Consider the following 20,661-nt stretch of genomic DNA (forward strand, 5'->3'; position numbering starts at 1 on the left):
CGGAGGTAGGGGCGGGGCGGGGTCCGGTGGTCGGAGGTCCGGGGTCAGGGGAGGTAAGGGTTAGAATGTGCCGGAGCCGGGGTCGGCCGTGTTGTGGGGACCCGGGGTTAGGGTGGCCGGAGTCTTTTGGACGCGGGGTCAGGGTGGGCCGGGGTCTGGGCCGCAGGCGCCGCTCTTTCCCGTCTGCCCGGCCGCAAGATGGACGCGCGGCCTGGAGCCTGGCTGGCAGCTGCGAGTGTCCGGGGGCCCCGCTGCCCAGGCCGTTCGAGACCCTCAGAACGGCGGGTAGGTGCAGATCAGGCTCTCAGGGTGCAGCGAGCGTCCCCCTCTCTGAGACCCCCCGACTGCTCCCCCACTTTTTGAGGTGGGCTGGTGACTAACCTGAGCTTTGTGATGAGGTACCCGTACCCGTGTTCGAAAAGCAGTGCTTGGACTGCAACAGGTTTTTCGTTGGGGTAGGTGGGCTAAATGGCGACAGGAAGGGGTCCCCAGCTAGTGAGGATGAGTGGAAACTGCCTACTGCTATCACGGCATCTCAGCGGGCAGTGACCTGGTTAAGGCCTTCGGAATTGGCCCCCCTTGAGAACACAGGGCTGTGTTCAGGTTCCTTGTGAGATGACGGTTTTAGAGACATTCCCTGATTTTTGTATTAGAATTCAAAGAATCGTAACATTTGACACGATGGAATTTTGTCAGTTCTGTGACTTAGAATCTTTGTGAACAAGTCTTAAAGTCTTAGGTTCTGTGTGTCTGCCGTGAAAGGAGTAGTTCCCAGTCAGGGAGAAGGGCACATGAATCACAGTTTCCAGGATTTACTGATCTCGGCACAATGGGGACTCGGCCACTTTGGGCCATGCACACAGGTAATCAGAGCTTCTGCTGTGGCTGTTCTGTTGTCCCTTTGGCAGAGGACGCCTCGCTGAACATGGGCCATAGAGAGCTTCAGGACCAGCAGTGAGGGCAGAGATAACATGCAAATCACTGACCCTTGACTTGAGTTTTGATTGCTTCCTTTTCACTGTTTTTCTTTAAAATTTTTTGGGGCCTGTGTTGGTTTTCTGGCTCTTGCCACATTATCTTCCAATTTCTCCTTCCTTTACTTCTGCTTGAAGCCCAAAGTTTGTGAAATTGAAACTCTTCCTGACTGCCCCTACTGCCTGCACTGAGATGGTGGTGGTTAAGCCTAAAGTGATAGCGGAAGTCCCACCCCGATCCTGTTGCAATTGGTGACAGGGTTTCTAAGTCCGCGGGTCGGGCCTGCTGAAAGAGCAGCGATTGGTCTGTGAGCATGGCACAGACATAGCATGTCCCCTGGGGAAGTTCGGATGAGAGCCAGGGGCTGCTGCTGGCATTTTCTGCCCTGGAGCCTAGGCTCTCTGAGAAGCAACACAGTGCCATTCCCAGAGGTGATCCACCTCCAGAAAATGTTATGAGTGTGAACAGTTTTATTTGGTTCAGTGATGGAAACTGCCACTGGAAAGACAAGATGAGCTTTCCAGTGAAGTGACTTTCAAAGGAAGACTGTCAATATTAGGATTAGAATCTGTGTGTACAGTCATTATCTTTTGAAAGAACCGCAGAATTCTTTTTTAATAGCAAACTTGCTTTATCTTTGTGGCCCTCTGAATGTCTCACTTACCTACTAGGTGCTCAGAATTTTGACCAATGTGTGAATAAGAGTTTGGAGACTAGATTTAAAATCATTGCTTCCACTTAGGTTTCTGGACACGAGATAATTTTGTCTATTATTATTTTGCTTTAGATAAACTTTTAACTCCTGATATAGAATCATAGTATAGTGTTAATTGCACAGATTAATGTAATAATGATTCTATTACCTAGTGGTCACTTCCTGGCAGCTTCACCTTTTTGGAAAACGCCTAAGAAATTTAACTACTAGAAATTTCTCTGCAGCCAAAGGAGAATTCAGAAGTTTTGAGTCAGTGACCCAAAAAGAAAAAAACCTTCTCTTTCCTCACTGAGGAATCAAATTCTCTCCCTCACAGACTGCCCTCTCCTTTTTAGATGTAATTCTGATAAGTTTAGTTATCTATTTCTAAACTCAGCTTGAGAAAAGGGTGCAGAGGAAAGTCTGCCAGAGGCAGGAGCACCATTAATTGCAAGAAGTGACACTTCACAAGGGAGATGATACAAAAGCTATAAAAAGCAGACATAATTCTGGGGCTACTTAGAAAAAGGAAAACAACCCTATGTACTTCAGTATTCAGTAGCCCCTGAGGATGGTACAGTGTTTATAAGGTTGATTTTGAGTCAGAAGAATTTATGTTCAGCATTCTCTAAGGGAATGAAGCAGTGTGTACTGTTTTTAAAAAATGCCCATTAAAATGGTTAAGGAAATTAAGGCCATGATGACATATTACTACATACCTGTTAGAATGGCTAAAATAAACAACACTGACAATACCAAGTGCCAACAAGAATGCTGTACGGCTGGAATCATCCCACGTGGCTGCTGGGAATATAAGAGGGCACTGCCACCCTGGAGCGTAGCTCAGTGGTATCTTACAGAGTTGAACATACATTTACCATATAATTCAGCAGTCCTTCCCCTGGATATTTACCTAATGACATTTTTGTTCACACAAAAAACATGCATGAATGTTCATAGTAGTTTTATTCGGAATAGCCCAAACTTGAAGCAACCAAAATATCCTTTCATAGGTGAATAGTTAAATGGTGATACATCTGTGCTATGCAATACTTCTTAGTATTAAAAAGGGAGGAGCTATTGATACATTCAACAACTTGGATGAATCTTGAAGGTTTTAATTTGAGTGAAGTCAGGCTCAAAAGGTATGATTCTATTTATATGATATTCTTGTGAGGATGAGCTTATAGCAATGGGGGCAGATCAGTGGTTGTCAGAGGAGAAGGGCAAGGGAGTGTGTGAATATAAAGGGACAGCAGGAGGGAACTTCCTGGGGTGATGGAACTGTTCTGTATCCTGATGGTGATGAAGGTAGCATATTTTAAAATCATAGAACTATACATCAAAGTAAATAAAAGTTAATTTTACTGTATGATAATCAGTACTTCTTTTCTTTGAAGAAAAGGTTAAATAAAAATTGACACAAACACCTTACTATGTAATGTTGGGCATATGAGAAATTTCTCTTACGCAACAAATCTACCTTCTTGTTGGCCTTGAGGTTTCTGTAAACTGGCAGAAAGGTTTAATTTCCTGTCAGCTTTGCTTAGAGAAATTCTTTTTGACTTAGAAGAGTATGTCTTTGATAGAGTAATAATTGTAATTTTTTTGTACAGTAATAATTATATTTCTTTAACCATTAGAAGTTGGCCTGTGTATCACCTAATTTTGTTCAGGTCACTTAACTGCCTGGCCTGAACTTGGCTTCTGCTAGTTTACTGGATTTCCTTTTGTATGCCTTGAGTCATCATAACCTTTGACACTTAGTGAGGGACTAATATTTATTTAAAAATCTTAGTGGCATTAAATCCCTTGGAGCTTTCCTAAAAATGTTCATGTCATAAGACTTGTGTCAGTCAGCTGGTTTATGGTGAAGTTCTTCAGATCTTATCCTGAATCAGTGCTCTGGCTGGCGTACTTCTTTAGATCTTACACAAAGCGGTGCTGGTGTTTTAAGTCAGTGGAAGAATGTGATACTCAACTGTGGCCTGAGATTTTGAGATGATGATCTCTTTCCTTGTGTACTTAATGGGGGAGGGGAACTACCAGTAAGGTGCCAGGCCCTTGTTAGGTCTATTCTCTCCCGGGGCTGTGTCATTTAGCCATCAGCGTTTTATCCCATTTTATATGGCAAAAAACAGGCTTGCTGATTATGATTAAGTGACACCTGGGGACAAGTAACCAGCAACCTCTTCAAAAGGGAAGTGCCTGGCTGAAGTCAAAGTTCAGTTTCATTGTGTAAGAATGCTTTGGGTGTGCCTACATGCAGTTCACTTTTAGGTCAGATCTGATAGCAAAATGGCTCTATTGCTTTTTCCAGTTAGAATGGGAGTGACATAGTTTGTATCCAGGAGACACTGAAAACTAGCAATATACCTTATTCTATTTTTTCCCCATTGCAAGTCACGCTCTTATAGCAGTGAAAGTACATTGACCAGGGAATAACTCAAACTAGTCATCCATTTAAAATATTTGTTTTTAAAATATTAATTTTCTTCCAGTGTACCAGTTTTGTGACTGGCTTATTTCTCTTAGCCTAATGTCTTCAAGGTTTATCCATGTTGTATCATTGTGTCAGAATTCCCCTCCTTTTTAAGGCTTAATAATACTTAATTGTATAGATGGACCACATTTGGTTTATCCATCCATCCCTCCATGAATGCTTGGGTTGCTTCCCCTTTGGGTTATTGTGAATAATGAATAATGCTGCTGTGAACATGGGTGCACAAAAATCTGTTCAAGTGCCTGCATTCAACTCTTTTGGGTGTATACCCAGAAATGAGATTGCTGGGTCATTTGGTAATTCTGTGTTTAATTTCTCAAGGAATCACCATACCTTTTTCCACAGCAACTGTCTACATATACTGTACATTATACATTATGTTATTACAATGTAGTTTTAATTTTTAAGATTAATGTGATCACACACTACATTATTCAACAACTTGCTTTTTTAAGTATGTAAAAAAATATTTCCATGTCTGTACTTATAGTTCTAATTTATTTTAATGCCTGCATAGTGTTCCATAATTTATCCAAACCCTACAAATGGTATGTACACATACTTGGTAGGTCCAAGAGTGTGTACATTTTAAAAGTCTTACAGGACTATAGAGCTGACATTGCCAGATCTTCAGATGTTTTAAGAAAGCCAGAAACCCAGATTTTTATTTGAAATTATCCCATTTAAAAAATACTGTTTAGGCCAAGCAAAACAGATTACAGGCTAGATTCAGCTCTTGAATCACCAATTTGTGATTTCAGCACTGATGTCTAAATCCCCCCCCCCCCCCCCGCTTCTTTTTTAAGTTTAAAGTTAGACTTATCAAAGCCCACTCTTTCTCTTCCCATCTGCCTTATTGAATTCTTTCTGTTGTCAAAGTGTTTCCATTTCCTGGGGTTACTGAAATAGGACTTTCCATAAATGCCACAGTTCTCTGGACTTTCCCCATTTATACACTCGTCCTTCTAATAGTCCCCAGTGTGACCTTTTTTGAGGTTAATACTATCCACATATTCATTCAACATCTGGTGATTTGCAGGGCACACTTTTACTGTCTTCAAAGATTTGAGCAGCTGATTTTACCTACTTAGAGATCATTTTCATGTCCTATTCAGCACACAAACTGACCATTCTCATCCCTAATTGGGCCGCACATTTCTCAACTCGATTGACTAGTGTATTTTCACTTTAGTTACCCCAGAGTTTGGACCTTATAATCAGTAGAAAAAGTGACACCACCTTTAAGACTTAAAACTCCATGTCTCCTCTGCAGCCTGACCCCTGCTGATCATTCTTTTTTTTTTCCATCCCACGGTTGTTTCTCCCACTGTGTTCTGATTTCACTTTTAGTCCTAACTGGCTGGAGCCTGTGGTCACCTGCTTCAGTGTTACACTCACTAACTACCACCCCAGAGTCATCCTTGGCATTTCATTGTCCTATCCTGCCACTCTCTACAATGTGTCCTGTCAATTCTAGCCCAGCAGTCTCCCACTTACTCTCTTCCTAATTTCCAATGCCTCCAACCTTGAACTCAAAAGGTGTAACAAAGTGCTTTGCAAACCCATTGGTCGGTTGTGAAACCAAATTATTGGGTGTTACTAGCATTTAGAAAAATTGATAAAGAATAAAATGGAACAAAAAAGTAGAATGTAAGACAAATACTAAGGGTAAATACCATTTCATTAAACCATGTCTTACTGTGGGGAGTAGTCAGAATTGCCTCTGGGTCTGTCCTGGCCCCCACACCCAGTGTCTCATCAGTAGACCTCATCTCAGATGGGTCATTCCCATGTCAACACTTGAACAAAACCATTATTCCAAATGCCTTATTCAGTTAAACCCCCCTGCAATGGGGGGGGGGGAGCTTCCTTCACATTTCACAATCCCTCTACTGTATTTTTTGAATGCTCCCAACCAAACTGCTCACTTTCCCCAAGAAATGTCCAAATTCCCAACTTCTGCATACGTTGCTCCCTCTTGTCTACCCTACTTCTGCTTGTCAGAAATTTTAGTCATACGTCAAAGCCCATTTCAAATGCCAGCTTCCTTCATGGAGTCTATTCTGATGTTCCTGAAGGTGGACCAGGAACACACATGGAACATCATCTGTATTTTCAGTGGTAGTTCCTGCAGTCTGCTTTCTTACAGCCACCTGTATATGTATCTCCCCCACTAACTATAAGCTGCTTGAGGCCGTGGACTCATTTACTCCTCTTGTATTTCCTATATGTTTAATGTAGGCACTCAGCTTTTAAATGAAATATTTGTTCTTTTTTGTAGCCAGACAAAGTTATTTTCTTTCAACACCTGGATCAATGGCCATTATGTAAGATTTAGTTTTTTATCTTAAGTTTCATATACCCTTTTTTCTGAATGGTTCCCAGTGATGATTCATTCTCACTTTAGCAAACATTGAAGGCCTGTTACTGGCCTGGCATGAGGAGTGACTATAACCGGAGAGAACCCACCCCTTCAAGGATCTTAAGTCTAGTGGGGGCGTGGACTCGTTTATGTTATTTCCCCACATCAGTGTTGGAACATTCTTGGATGCCATGGGACAACCTATTTAGTCATTGAAGACCAGTGAGTGGTTCTCACTGGGGAGTGGTTTTGGCAATGTCTAGAGACTTTTTAGTATTCACAACTGAGGGCATGCTGACTACAGGCAGAGACCCAGGGTGCTGGTGAACGTCCTACAATGCACAGGACAGCCCTACAGCAAAGAATTACCTGTCCCCAAATATCAGTAGTGCTGAGGTAGGTGATCCTGGTGTGAACACATGAAAGAATTCTAAGCTTTGGGCCCTTACTAGAGCCATGTAAATGTTTGAAGTAGAGATTTCTAAGTATACCAGGAAGTAGTTTTCTAAATTAAAATCTACACACATACACACCCCATTTCTAACATGTTTCTAAACCCACATTGCTCTTCATTTTGTTTTGTACAATGGGAATTTATACAATGGAAACAAACTAATTAGCACATACTACACATTCCAGCTTTTAGTAAGCAATCAGCCATAGGAATAAATGCCAAATACCATGTAATATGAAGAGGAGGTACTTTATTTAAAAATTTTTTTTTAAATTGAAATATAACTGACATATAACATTCCATTACTTTCAAGTGTACAACATGAGTCAATATTGTAAAATGATTACTACAGTAAGCTTAGTTAACATCCATCATATCACATAGTTGCAAAATTTTTTTTCTCTCAGAGCTCTCTTACCAACTTTCAAATACACAGTAAGTATTTTTAACTATAGTTGCCATGCTGTATATTACATCTCCAGGACTTTATTTAATTTAATTTTATTTATTTAGTTTTTAAAGATTTTATTGAGGAATCGGGGGAGGGAACAGCATTGGGGAATCCGGGAAGGGGAACAGACAAGTTGTTGTCCTTTTGTTCTTCAGTCTAGTGGAGGACATCGCTTCACTGGCCCATGTTGGTATTACCATTGCACTCTTCTGGGTGAGGCAGTCGCTCGCAGGCCATTGGACGGCAGCTCACGAAAGCTCATGCCCGCTGCTGGCCAGCCCCACTGCATCCTATGCGTTGCTGGCGACTCAGGGCAGCTCAGCTCCAGGTCAAGCTGTTTTTCACCATCTTAGCTGTAGAGGGCACAGCGTCACTGGCCTTCACGTGGAATCCAAACCGGGGCTCTGCTGCTCAGAGCTGGCATCCCAAGCCAACTCCTAACCAACGTGCCACTCGACCGGCACAGGACTTATTTATTTTATAACTGCAAATTTGTACCTTTTTTTTTTTTTTTAAAGATTTTTATTGGGGAATTGGGGGGATGGGAACAGTGCTGGGGAATTGGGGGAAGGGGAACAGACAAGTTGCTGTCGTTTTGTTCTTCAGTCTAGTTGTGGAGGATGTCGCTTCACTGGCCCATGTTGGCACCATCATTGCGCTCTTCCTGGGCGAGGCAGATCAGTCGCTGGCTTCTGGACGGCCGCTCACTGTGTCTGGTGGCCGCTCACGCTGGCTGCTGGCTACATACGGTAGCCCATGGCAACCCACTGCCACAGGGGCTGCAGCCTACGCCGCCGCCGGCTACTCATGGCAGCCCAGCTCCGGGTTGAGCTATTGTTCAGCATCTTAGCTGTAGAGGGCAGTGTCACTGTTCCTCACATGTGGGATCCGAACCGGGGCCCTCTGGTGTCGCAAGCCAGTTCTTAACCATTGTGCCACTCGGCCGGCCCAAATTTGTACCTTTTGACCACCTTCACCTGTTTACCCACCCCTCACCCTGAAGAGGAAATAACTAGCTTTTGAAAAATTAGATTTATAGACAAATTTTTCTAAGTAGAGCAATTAGATATAAATCAGTTCGGATGAAAGTATTCTAAAATTCTTCAAATGTCTCTATATAGATGGCATCATTTATTTTATTTTTAATTATGTTTATGTTTTCTGTGGAAAGTAAGTCCTATGATGACCTTGCCTATTACCTGGCTTTTAGAACATTACCTGGTGTGTAGTAGGTCTTTAAAATATATGTGATAAATGGATACATTAAAACAATTCCAGGCTCACCAGCTACTCAGTCCCCTTGTGCAAGGCAGTATTGTGGCAGAAAGATGGTAAACAGTTTAAGTGTTCAAACCCGGCCCAGTCAATTCCACACATAAGTAGCTTCAGCCTGGCCATGTGGTGCAGAGGCTTTATCTTTGAATAAGCTCTTTATGCTTCTTAAGTAGGAGCTGAGGAAGTAGGAAGACATAAAAGGGGTGACTGCTTAGGGGAGGTGGCTGAATTTAGCCATCTTTTCTCCCTTGTTGTACCTGGTTCTGTTGAACACTGTTATTAGGCATCTTAGGGCTGGTGTAGAGTTGAACTTGACACACTGAATTATCTGCAAAGGAGATGGTAAATCTGCACAATAGTTAAGGATCTGTGATCTAGAAATGTGATCCTTATGTGTGCCCTATTCATTTGGCATTTCCCACCTGTCTCGGGAATAAATTGATTTCTTTGGAAAGACTGAACCTACCAGGCTGTAGGTATTTTGCTCGTTAGTGTAGGAAAATGTCTGGAGGGTGTGTTGCTGGAGGGTTGACTTTCTGTAGGCCTGCAGTTCGTTTTAGGAGCAGGAGTGCTAACCAGTCCAGACTAGGGGTGGGGGCATGGGCCTTACTGCGCTGCTTGGGTAAGCACAGGCACCGTGATTTTTCAATCGCCTGCACCTGTAGGAGCCATAAAATATTTCAATCAAGAGTTTGCCAGTGTCACCATCTTGAAATGAATTGCATCAAGCTGAGATTTCCTAAATTCTGAAACTTAAGTTTTGATGTATTTTAAAATTAGATTTTTCACAAGAGTGATATTGCTAGAGGTTAGCTGAGTTAATTGGAAATGCAGGTAGTTGGCTAAATAGACACTGAATACAAACAATGTTGGTGTTTCCTTCTCTCCTTTTATCATTTTATATATTTTTATTTTTAAAGTTTATAAAGTTGAACTTGCATTTCTTTTATGATAGTCACTGTCTTATTTCTTTTTTTTTTTTTTAGCAGAGGAAGAAAACAGTTTCATTATTGAATAAGTATTGAACCAGACTGCAATCACATTATAGGCAATCTGCTAAAGAGATTGCAAAGAAAAGAGAAATCCTACCCTTTTATATAGCCTGGCAGAGACAATCCATTACATGCATGCCAATGTCATTATCCAAAGGAAAAATAAAACTTCTATCTTTGGACAAGTTTGGATGTTATATCATGGAGCCAAGCGTCTAGGAGTCCCAAGAAGATGGGGAGACTGGATGCCTCTTTTCGTTACTATAAATTTTTATATTTTCAATTGTGGTAAACTATGCATAACAAAAATTTTACCATTTTAACCATTGTTAAGTGTACAGTTCAGTGGAAATTAAGTGCATGTACATTGTTGTGCAACCATCACCATCATCCATCTCCAGAACTTAACTCATCTTCCCCAAACTGAAACTGTGCCCATTAAACACATTCTCCATTCCTCCTCCCCAGACCCTAACACCCACCATTCTACTTGCTGTCTCTATGAATTGGATGACTCCAGGTCCCTCATATAAGTAGAATCACACAGTATTTGTCCTTTTGTGTCTGGCTTATTTCACTTAGCATAATGTCTTCATGGTTCATTCATGTGGTAGCATGTGTCAGAACTTCCTTCCTTTTCAAGGCTGGATAATCTGTTTAATGTATTTACCACAGTTTACTTAACCTATTCATCTGTCAGTAGACACTTGGGTTGCTTCCACCTTTTGGCTATTGTGAATAATATTGCTATGGAAATGGGGGTGCAAATATCTGTTTTGAGTTCCTGCTTTTAATTATTTTGGATATATACCCAGAAATGGAATCGCTGGGTCATATAGTACTTGTATGTTTAATTTTTTGAGGAAATATCATACTGTTTTCCATAGCAGCTGCACTATTTTACATTCCCACCAGCGGCAATCTGTGAGGGTTCCCACTTCTCCACATCCTCATCAGTGCTTGGCTTATTTTTGTTTTTTAGGTGTTTTGGGGTTTTTTGTTGTTGTTTTTTATGTAGTCATCTTAATAGGTGTGAAATGTTATCTCATTGTAGTTTTGATTTACATTTCCCTTATGATGAATGAAGCTGAGGATCTTTTCCCATGTCCCTCCCTTATTTTAAAAGAAATTATTTTTTCTTTTTAAGACCACTGCAACCAGTTCTTTTATAAACAAGAGATATATAATGTAGGAAGCTTATTCAGCTATGATTTCAGATTTACTGAGGAGAAGAGATTTTTCTTTACAGACGTAACTAATATAGGTCATAACATTTAAATTGCTCTTTTAAAGTAAGCAACAACAATGAAAACTTCCACCAAGTTAGTGTTGACTTTTATTGTCTCATTCTTCTGCTAGACTCGAATAGGGAGTAAATAGCTTAAGTTTTACCCACCTAATATCCAGTGATTACAATTCAGGCAAAAGCCTGATTTTTTTTTTTCTTAAAAGTAAAAGAATTTAGGTCAGCTCATATCCTCTTATGTTCAGGTTGACTTATCTTTTAAATTTGATAGCTGGCTGAAATGTCACATTATTCCTTTAGCTGGTGTAAAATTATTCTAATGAAAAACCACATAGTATTTTTTTCTTTATATTAGAAAATTTATTTATGACAATAGTGTGTTAGATCCTGTATGAAAAGTATGAAGAAGCAGATCCTTTTTCACATAGCTTACTTAAAAATAAATGGTAGCTGACACATCGAGTACTCTGTATTTATGAATGATTTTGAGTTGTTTACATGTAGTCACTCATTTAAATTGTCACAGCTACCCTATGAGGTAGGGGAATACTATTATTTTTGCAGATGAAGAAATGGGAGTACAGAAAGTATTAAAATAGGCAGTGGAATTCACCCACATGGTGCCAGAGACAAAAATCTCACTGTACAAGTGCTGCTTCACTGGAGATTAGGAGTAAGGAACCGTGTTTCTTTTCATTCTTATGGGACTGCCCGTCTAGCTGCTTTCAGCATTAATAAATAATTATACTCGCAAAGTAAGCTGGGAGACTTTTATAGTCATTATTGCTTGTAAAAATAAAAGTTTTGATGTATTTGCCTTTTTAATGGTGAAACTTAAAACTATGGAGATAAAAAGATTTACCTAGGATTCTGTGGCAAATGTGTAGTAAAAAAAAATTACCCCCAGCTAATACAGAATTTTTCATTTGGGACCAAAAATTTTGTCAACAACTGAAGCTCTTCAGTGCTGACTCCATCCACCATATTTCTTGTGGATGGATGAGTGGAGAGCGGAGGCAAGGTGTTCGGTGCTTCCCTGTCTGGTCATAGCTCCTGCTGTGGCAAGAGCAGGACTCCATTCTCTGCGTGCTTCCTAGGAGCTCTAGGATTTCACTTCCTTGACCTGAAGCTGCATTTTGATACAGTGTAATGACAGCCACAGCAAAAATAAATCATGGCCTCCTGTCTTTAAGGTGGCAGGTGGTCTCTGGTTACCAGCCTGGGGTTTTCCGTAAAGAGGCCACGCATGATTCCAAGTTTGGCTCACTCTGTGGGTGGGAAACTTTCCCCCCTTTGTTAACACCTGTAAGTGGGTAAGTCTCAGGTCTTAATTTTGTAGCTTTCTTATGCTTTTTGAGAGTTCAAATTGAAATAATATTGCCAACATTGTATTTAATAGTATTATCCTCTTCTAAAATTAGAATTAAGAATTATACAAACCAAGTTCATTGTATTGTGCCCAGTTCAAGCTAGGAGCTGGAAGGCCAAGGAACGGGAGAAACAGCACAGGTGAGATCGTAGATTAGACAGGAGATGGGAAATGGGAGTGAAAGGCGTTCAGACCAGAAGAAAAGACACACTTGAAGGCAAAAGAACAGCTGATTCCCTCTCAGACCCAGCTTACCGAAGCTTCACCTCTGCATTTAATTTTAATTTTTATTTATTTTTATTTTTTTTATTTTTATTTTTTTTAGCTTAGCCATCCTGCCACCTATTGGCAGCTCAGCGGCTGCTCAGCTCGGGCCAGGACTCGAACCGCTGTTGCTCAGAGCTCAAACTCTTGAGCGAGCTCTTAACCAACTGATCCACTCGGCCGGCCCTAATTTTTATTTTTAATTAAATAACTGCCTTTCAAGTTCTATTTTGACTCAACCCAGACCTTTTTCCTATCCCCAACCAAACTATGCATCGAGTCTTTTCACCCCATCCAGTCCTCTGCACCCAACTCTTTATCAGGGTCTTGACTCTGGGTTGTTGGACCTCACTCACTCACTCAGTCACTGGTTTGTAGTTAACCAGTCGTGTCTGTGGGAGGCCTACTTCCCTCAGTTGGATTGTCTGGTGGAGAGTTGTGTTTTCTATAACAGGCTCTTGGAGACTTGCCCATTCACCTGATGTAGCTGAAAACAGTCTTTCAGCTGGTGTCTTGTAGACTATTGACGTTTTTCTTTTTAAAGTAAACTCCTTTGGAATAATTTTAGGTTTATAGAAAGGTTGCAAAGATGGTTCAGAGAGTTCCTGAATATCCTTCACTCAGCTTCCATGCATGTTAATATTCTATATCAAAATTGAGAAACTAGCATTAGAATTTAGAAACTAGCTGCAGTACCGTTAACTGCAGTATATTATTCGTTCAGATTTCATCCATTCTCCACACATGTCCTTTTCTCGGCTCCGGGGCCCAATCCTAGGTGCCCTTTCACCTAAAGGTGTTTTGTCCCATTGTCTCCTATAGTCTGGAACAGCTTAACCTCTGATTCTCTCTGGTGACCATGACACTTTGGAAGACCGATCAGGTATTTTTTAGGCTGGCTTCTGATTTGGGCTCTCTGATGTTTCCTTGTGATTTGGGGAGAAGGCCCCAGAGGTGCAGTGCCCATCTCATCACACTGTACCATGGGGTGCATGATGTTAACAGGGCTTGGTTGACCGTGACCCTGGTGAAGGTGGTCTGTGATGGGACTATTGTCTCTTTTGCTGGTTTGGTTCTTGGAAGCCATCATTCAGTCCAGCCCACATTTAAGGGAAGGTGAGGAATTTTACATTATTATTTGAATTCTTTAGGGAAGATTTGTGTCTTCTTCCGGATCTTTTATTTATTTCATGATTTGTTTATATCAGTATGAGCTCATGTATTCATTTTGTACTTTGGGTTGTAACTCAGTACACGTTATTTTGTTGCACGAATTGCTCCAGCTTTGGCCTTGGGTATCTTTCAGGTGGGCTCCTGTGTCCCTCTGACACACCCCATCCTTCGTTTATGAGCACAGCCTTCCATTCTGACACCACAGGGTAAATAACTCTGGGCTCACCTTGGATTTTCCTGTCTTGGCATCATCCATTTTCCTCAAGGGCGCTGGTCCCTTTTAGTGGAGAATGGTATTTGGAAACCAAATCTGGGTTTGGGTATTGCTGCATTTAGCCCCTCAGCTGTCAGCTGGGAGATGTACACGTGTAGGCTAACCCACACATACACACTTACCTCTAATGATTTCTGTGCCTGTCTTTCGGTTGGTGTTGTTATCTACATGCCAATTCTTATGGGCATCTCCATGGCTAACCCAGCACCACAGGCCTCTTCCCTCTGCACATTTCTAACCCCGTTCTCTGAGAGGTAGACACCGGCTCATCCACCATCCATTCATCTCATCCTTATGCACATGAGTGGGTTCAGCATTGTTCATCCACAACCTTGGGAGACAGATTACCAAGGAGAGTTCATTGTCAGCGTGCCGTCTCTGTCCTCAGGTCTCACAGCTTCCACCCAAAACACTGTTTTCCAGTTACCTCGGGGAGCTCCCCCCACCCTGCTCAGTGGGGTTATGTCAGACAATTTATAATACAGTTCCATACATTTGTCAGTCTGCATTCTGTCCTGGCACCCCTGACATCCTGGCAGGGTTTTAAAAAGTTGTGTATATTAAGGTTCATCCTCTGTATCAGATGTACAATCACCTGAGTTTCGACAGATATGTAAACAGATATGTAAAGTCATGTGTCCACCACCCAAACTGTTAGCTCTTAACTCTTCCATTCAGGGTTTTTGTGGTTTTCTGTTTTTTTCCTGACATTGCCATACCCCACACCCATTGTTTGTTGGCCCATTGGGAAGGATCCCCTTTCTGTTACGTTGTGGTTTTTAATGCCATGTTGCTTTTCTTCACGCAAAGGCATAATGGGTTCTAACAGTGGGGAAATTTTAGAAGTTGAAGGAACCTGAAAGATCCACTAATTTTACATTCTTAGCTGGGCATGTTGGGCATCAAGCCAGAACCAGAACCCAGACGTTTCAGTTTTCCTCTCCATCACTGTCTCTCCGGGTGCCCGAGATAAGAAACATGAGCAAGACAAGGCACAGATTGCCAGACTTCGCTTTAATTTAGGTTTGAAGTCTGTGCTTATGGGCATAGTTCCTTTACTTTTGTTTTAGGAGTTTAATTCTAGCAGGCAACTCTTTGTTTAATGTTGGGTGAGTTTTTGGGGAGGATTTAAAGTATTCTTAATCACTCTGTTACTGGGAAAATGACATTGGAAACATTGGCTCTTCATCTTCCTGAAAGAATGAATTTAGTCCAGACAGAAATTTGAACAGCATGAACAGCATAAGTTTATTAGTAAAAGAGAGTACACTCCGAGATGTGGAGCAGGCAGACCTAAGAGAGGAAAGCTGCCTCACCTTACATTGCATGAAGGCTTTTATTTCTATGGGTAGAATTGCCTCACCCTCTGCCTTCTCTTATCTCTTTCTCTCTTCTCCTGCGGTGCCTGGTCCTCTGGCATTTAGCAGTGCATTTCTCTGATTTAGGGCATGTGTAAACACATCCTCTTAGTTTGGGGGGATGTGTAAACACATCCCTTTGGTTTGGGGGGATGTGTAAACACATCCCTTTGGGGTATGTGAAAACCTGGAGTCCTGTTGGGCAGCTTCCAGGGGTCTTGACCCAAGTAGGAGGTACAGCAAGGGGCTTTCTAACCCGGGCCTAAATTTCTCCTGCTCATTTCTTTCTATCTACATACCCTACCAACTTTACTTTTTTATGCCAATCTGAAACCAAATGTTCTGAATGAACAAGGAAGTGTGTTTGGGGCAGTTGAAGGAGGTGATTGTGGAGTGCTCTCCATTCCACTCTCCAGAGGCAGTTAAAAACTCTCTAGAAGCCTATACTGGATGTTGGCTTCTACTGGACAGAGGGTATCTTATTCAACTTTGTGGGTAGTGTAAAGACTCTCTGGGGGCCCCCAAGTGGACCCCCAATGTTTTTCATTCTTTCTGTGCTTACCGTGTGCCAGGCACCAAACTAAAACTCTTGATATTCAGATGAGTAGGCTTCGCACCTTGTCATCTGCAACAGGAGCATGTGAAAGGAGCATTTGTCCCCAGTGCAGTGGCACAGAGATGGCTAGAGTGGGCATGGTTTATATTAGTGGGGCTGCTTCACCTTTTTATTCAATGTTTTTCTTTTAAAAAAGTCTTTTGTAAGCATAGTAACACCACTCTGACACAGCTATGGTGGTTTTTGCCTTTTCCCTTCCCGTTCTTTCCAAAGACAGTTTTACATGGCTGTCTGTATGTATGGGATATTGTCTTCTGAAATGGTTTTGTTTAGTATTTTGTTGTAAGCTTTCCCCAAGTTTCTTCACAGTATTGTAGCTGCTTTATTTACCCAGCTCCTTGATCTTAACTTGTTTTTCCCCCCACAGGAGCCTACCCTGACCCTTTTTATGTTCCCAACGATTTTTATTGTATGCATTGGTTTTTTAGGCTCTATTTCCTGGAGTAAGATTACTGGGTCAGAGAACATGACCATTTTACAACTCTGGAAATACATTGCCTATTGTTTTACAACCCAACAGCCTTCCTTGAAACCCTGCCAGATTAGATGGATCACTGCCTGCTCTGCTCCATCACCTACAGCTTCCCCCTGGGTCAGCAGGGTGGGACTGTGCGCGCGCGCGCGCGCACACACACGCACACGCACACCACCCTCCCCCCCTCTCCCCCCTTCCCCCTGGGCCTACCACCTGGCTCTTCCCCTGCGATCCACACAGGCCCCTTTTCTCACCTCCAGGTGGCTGTGAGGCTAATGTGGTATGATAGTGCCGTGAGGCACGCTGCCCAGAGACTGGCAGTGAGTGGGTGCTGAGGGACGACAAGCCACGTCACCTCTGGACTGCTCTCCTCCTAGAGGTGGGCAGGGCCAGGCTCTGAGATGCCCTCAGCCTCAAATTCCTGAAAGAATGGATTAGTAAATTCTCACAAAATACAAATATTGAGTATAGTACTCAACTCATACATTTAATTTTGCCTCATTTCTACAGGATGTTTGGTCAATGGAGCAAGTGGCCATGCTGCCTTTTCTAGAGTTTCTGGAGGGGTGGGGAGTAAAGGGATGGTAGCTCACCCTTTTAGTTCAGGGCCTCTTAGGAAGCTATGCAGACTGTTAAAGATGTTGGCAAAACAGCCAGGGATTGCTGGTGATTTTAAAATGCTTTAAGACATTGCTGTAATATAAAGTAGTATGTAATAAGTGATTTGAGGTAGAGAGCTTGGACTTGGAGGTTATCCATTCCAGAATGTGAGAGACGAAGTTGGACTAATTTTAGAATTTTTTTTAACTGTACTTTTGTATTTTAGTGGATGTACAGTGTTTTTAGATTAAGGGATAAAACAACATTCTCCTATTCTAAGAAATAGAACATTACTTGACTAATTGTATGTTGTTTATTTTTTTCATACAAACTAAAATATTTTCGTCAAAATATTTATCTAGAGAATGCAGAAAATTATTTTTCCTTTAAATATGCATCTTTAAAAGGTTTGCTTTGCCTCTAAATAAGATTTCGTTGTAATTAACTTACCAACAAAATTTAGTGACCACTTTTATTATGAGAATCAGTGAGAAAGGAGAGTAAATTCACACACAGTATTATCTAGCAGGTGACCACTGAATACTCTAACTTAATTTTTAATGTAATTTAATTTTAATTCAATATAGTCACACATTGGACAGTGTAGTTCTAAAAATTTACATTTAAGGGTGTTCGATTTTCACCGTTAGGGCTCTATGGAGAGTTAATTTTCCATAGGTAGGTGAATCACCTGATTTAGTTTAAAATTATGTTTTCTAAAGTATCTTATCCATTGTAGAAACAAAGAACCCAGCAGATTTTAGTTGGGTGAATGGATTTGGGAAATAGCAGGAGAGGAATCACTTATCTTTGACTTTATATATTTTAGGAAAATATTTTTCAAATGCCTTTTGGTATGTGTTTAGGAATGGAGAGTTTCCGGAGGCCTTTTACTTTTCCCTGGGCATTGCTTCTTAGCATATCACGGACGCTTGAGATAGGAGTGGTGACCTTTTGCAGTGGGAGAGCCAGTGGAAGTAAAGAGATTTTGGCTATAGTTTTCATCACTAAAAAAGCAGTGAAATGAGACCTAGTCTTCATGGTGGTCCTGAGCATGGTGCTGTACCACCAGGCCTATGTGACAATTATGTGGGGGTAAATGTATTCATCCTTATTATTATCCCCGTATGCTGAATGCTTCCTGTTGTGTAATAACTAGGAGATGGATATACTTGGCTTTTATTATTTTTTTAATTCCTCTGGTTCATCTATTTGACACATTTGATCTACTTTGAAGAAATTATTTTAGTTTCACTGAGGGTGGCTGCCTTCTCTCTGTCTCCTTCACACTTCTTTATTTTCCTGTTCTCTTTTTTTCCCTCTCCCTCTTTTCTTTCAAAATACTGGGTTTTGAGTGATTTTTTTTTTTGGCATTGTGTATTTTTAAGCATGGTGATCGTTGAACTTGACAAGAAATCAAAAATTAATTTGCAGTCTGGACGGGATCTTAATGTTACTGACCAGGAGATGTTTTCCTATTTGAGCAATGTGCTGCAGATTTTATTATGGCACCTTTAACTGTTTGGCTTTCCTGGGTATTTTCCGTATCTGGAATTTGTGGATTATGTACAGACATGTGCACACTGAGCATGTGCTGCCGTGCTATTGGTCTCTGACCAGGTATCCTTCTCACTTGCACAGGTTGCACAGAGCATCGAGGACCATCATCAAGAAGTGATTGGTTTCTGCAGAGAAAACGGCTTCCATGGCTTGGTTGCATATGACTCTGATTATGCGCTGTGTAACATCCCCTACTATTTCAGTGCCCATGCCCTAAAACTGAGCCGGAACGGGAAGAGTCTCACCACAAGCCAGTACTTGATGCACGAGGTGGCCAAGCAGCTGGACCTGAACCCAAACCGCTTCCCTATCTTTGCCGCTCTGTTAGGTAGGTGCACAGTGTGAAGGCGGTCTCATGTTCTAAAGGAGTTCCGTACCAGGAACATGCCGATACTTTACATTTCGGGACTGGGATGTTTTGGATTATATCTTAAATTTAAAAGAATGAGGGAATGGGCTCTTCCTTAGAAGCATTTCTTACTCAGTATTATTTTTGGTGTCGCTGATAACGTACTTCTTTTGTTCTAATGTGTTTGTTTATATATTGTGCTGTTCAGACTGAAAAACGAATTTTGTGAATAAATTCACTTAAAATTTTGGGAAAATAACATTTAAAAAATCACAAATGTTAACACAGTCTCACTGATAATTAGACGTTTAAACCTTTGGCATAAATTATGTTCGTTATAAAAGGAAATATGCTGTGAAGTTAATACCATCATGTTTTCCCCCTCGTTTTTGGTATACTACTTTAAAAGAAAAACAACAGAAATAAACTATCTTACCTTGTTTACAATGCCTACATTTTAAGTAAGTATATAAATGTCTTTTAAAACTCCCTTGGAGGAATTCCTTATGCAGAATACCTAGAGAGGATGAAATCTTGTTTTAACTAAGGCTGTATATATTATTATTATTTTTTGCTTAAAAATCACTTTAAGTAGGTAATACATTCATCTGTCACTTTATGTCTGCATTTTATAGTTACTTTCTTTTCTGTCTGCTCCAATGTCTTATACAGTGTGCATGTTTCTAGCTACTTGAATATCTAGCTCTAGTTTGCTTAGTGCTTGTAAGAACTGTGTCCACAACATAAGCAGACATGTTCTGAGCGAGGTCCTCCGGTGAATAAAATCCATCAACTGCAGCGATGGGATTGAGGGCTGTTTGGGACACACAGGCCCTTTTTGAAAGATATGTGGTTTCCAGATACATGAGATTACATTGTACTCTCTCAATTTGTATTCTGTGGGGGTTAGCATCCCAGTGGGTTGTGTTAGGGGGGAATTATAGTGTGGGCTATTTGTAGAAATTCCTAGTTATCAGATTTTTATAAACATTTCAAAAAAGTTATACAAAATTAGAAATTATTGTGAGGAAGCCACAATTTTTTCATATATAGTTTTGGTGATAGCATTTCAGATTGGGTTATACAATCAACAAAATTTTAATTTCATAAGTTGTCTTTGTTTATTTGGATTTAATCTTAAATATGTGTCTTTAAGTTAGTACTTGGCTGTTTTCTGTCCTACTTAGACAACTCTGTGACTTGGGATTTGGAGGATTAAATCTAATTTTCTAAATGTAACCATTCATGTTTTCAAATATTGAAATATAAAAGTGTATTTCCTCTTACGTTAAAAGGGATTATGTGGATGGTCATATAAGAAGTTTCATATTTACTTAAATGTTATACAAAATGACTTGGGCATTTCAATTGACTTTTAATGTACTGGAAACTTGTATGCTTTTAGACTATGAATGCCTTAGATAATTTGAGCTGTAAAAGGATATTTGTTTATTTAAGAAATATTGAATAATTTATTGGGAGATACTGCTAACTCATACTTCTTTAGCTAAATTATTTTGTGAAATCTTAAATGAAAAACAATTAGTAGTTACATTTTAAATGATTTAGTAATGAATTAATTTAGGGCCTGGAATTTCTTCAAAAAATTTAGGCAAGTTATAGGTCAGTGGTTCTCAACCTTCCTAATGCCGCGACCCCTTAATACAGTTC

General features: G+C 40.8%; 1 protein-coding gene across 2 annotated transcripts in view; it reads left to right on the plus strand.

The window, feature by feature from the left end:
• Positions 1–20,661, plus strand: part of FAM120A (family with sequence similarity 120 member A) — a 112,663-nt gene that overhangs the window by 1,322 nt on the left and 90,680 nt on the right. For both annotated transcript variants that reach the window (XM_019628372.1, XM_019628373.1), the window contains exon 2: positions 18,723–18,969. In XM_019628372.1, the coding sequence (XP_019483917.1) occupies positions 18,723–18,969 (247 nt within the window). The remainder of the gene's footprint in view (positions 1–18,722; positions 18,970–20,661) is intronic.

The sequence above is a fragment of the Hipposideros armiger genome, unplaced genomic scaffold, assembly GCF_001890085.2.
Source record: "Hipposideros armiger isolate ML-2016 unplaced genomic scaffold, ASM189008v1 scaffold_783, whole genome shotgun sequence".
Lineage (NCBI taxonomy): Eukaryota > Metazoa > Chordata > Mammalia > Chiroptera > Hipposideridae > Hipposideros > Hipposideros armiger.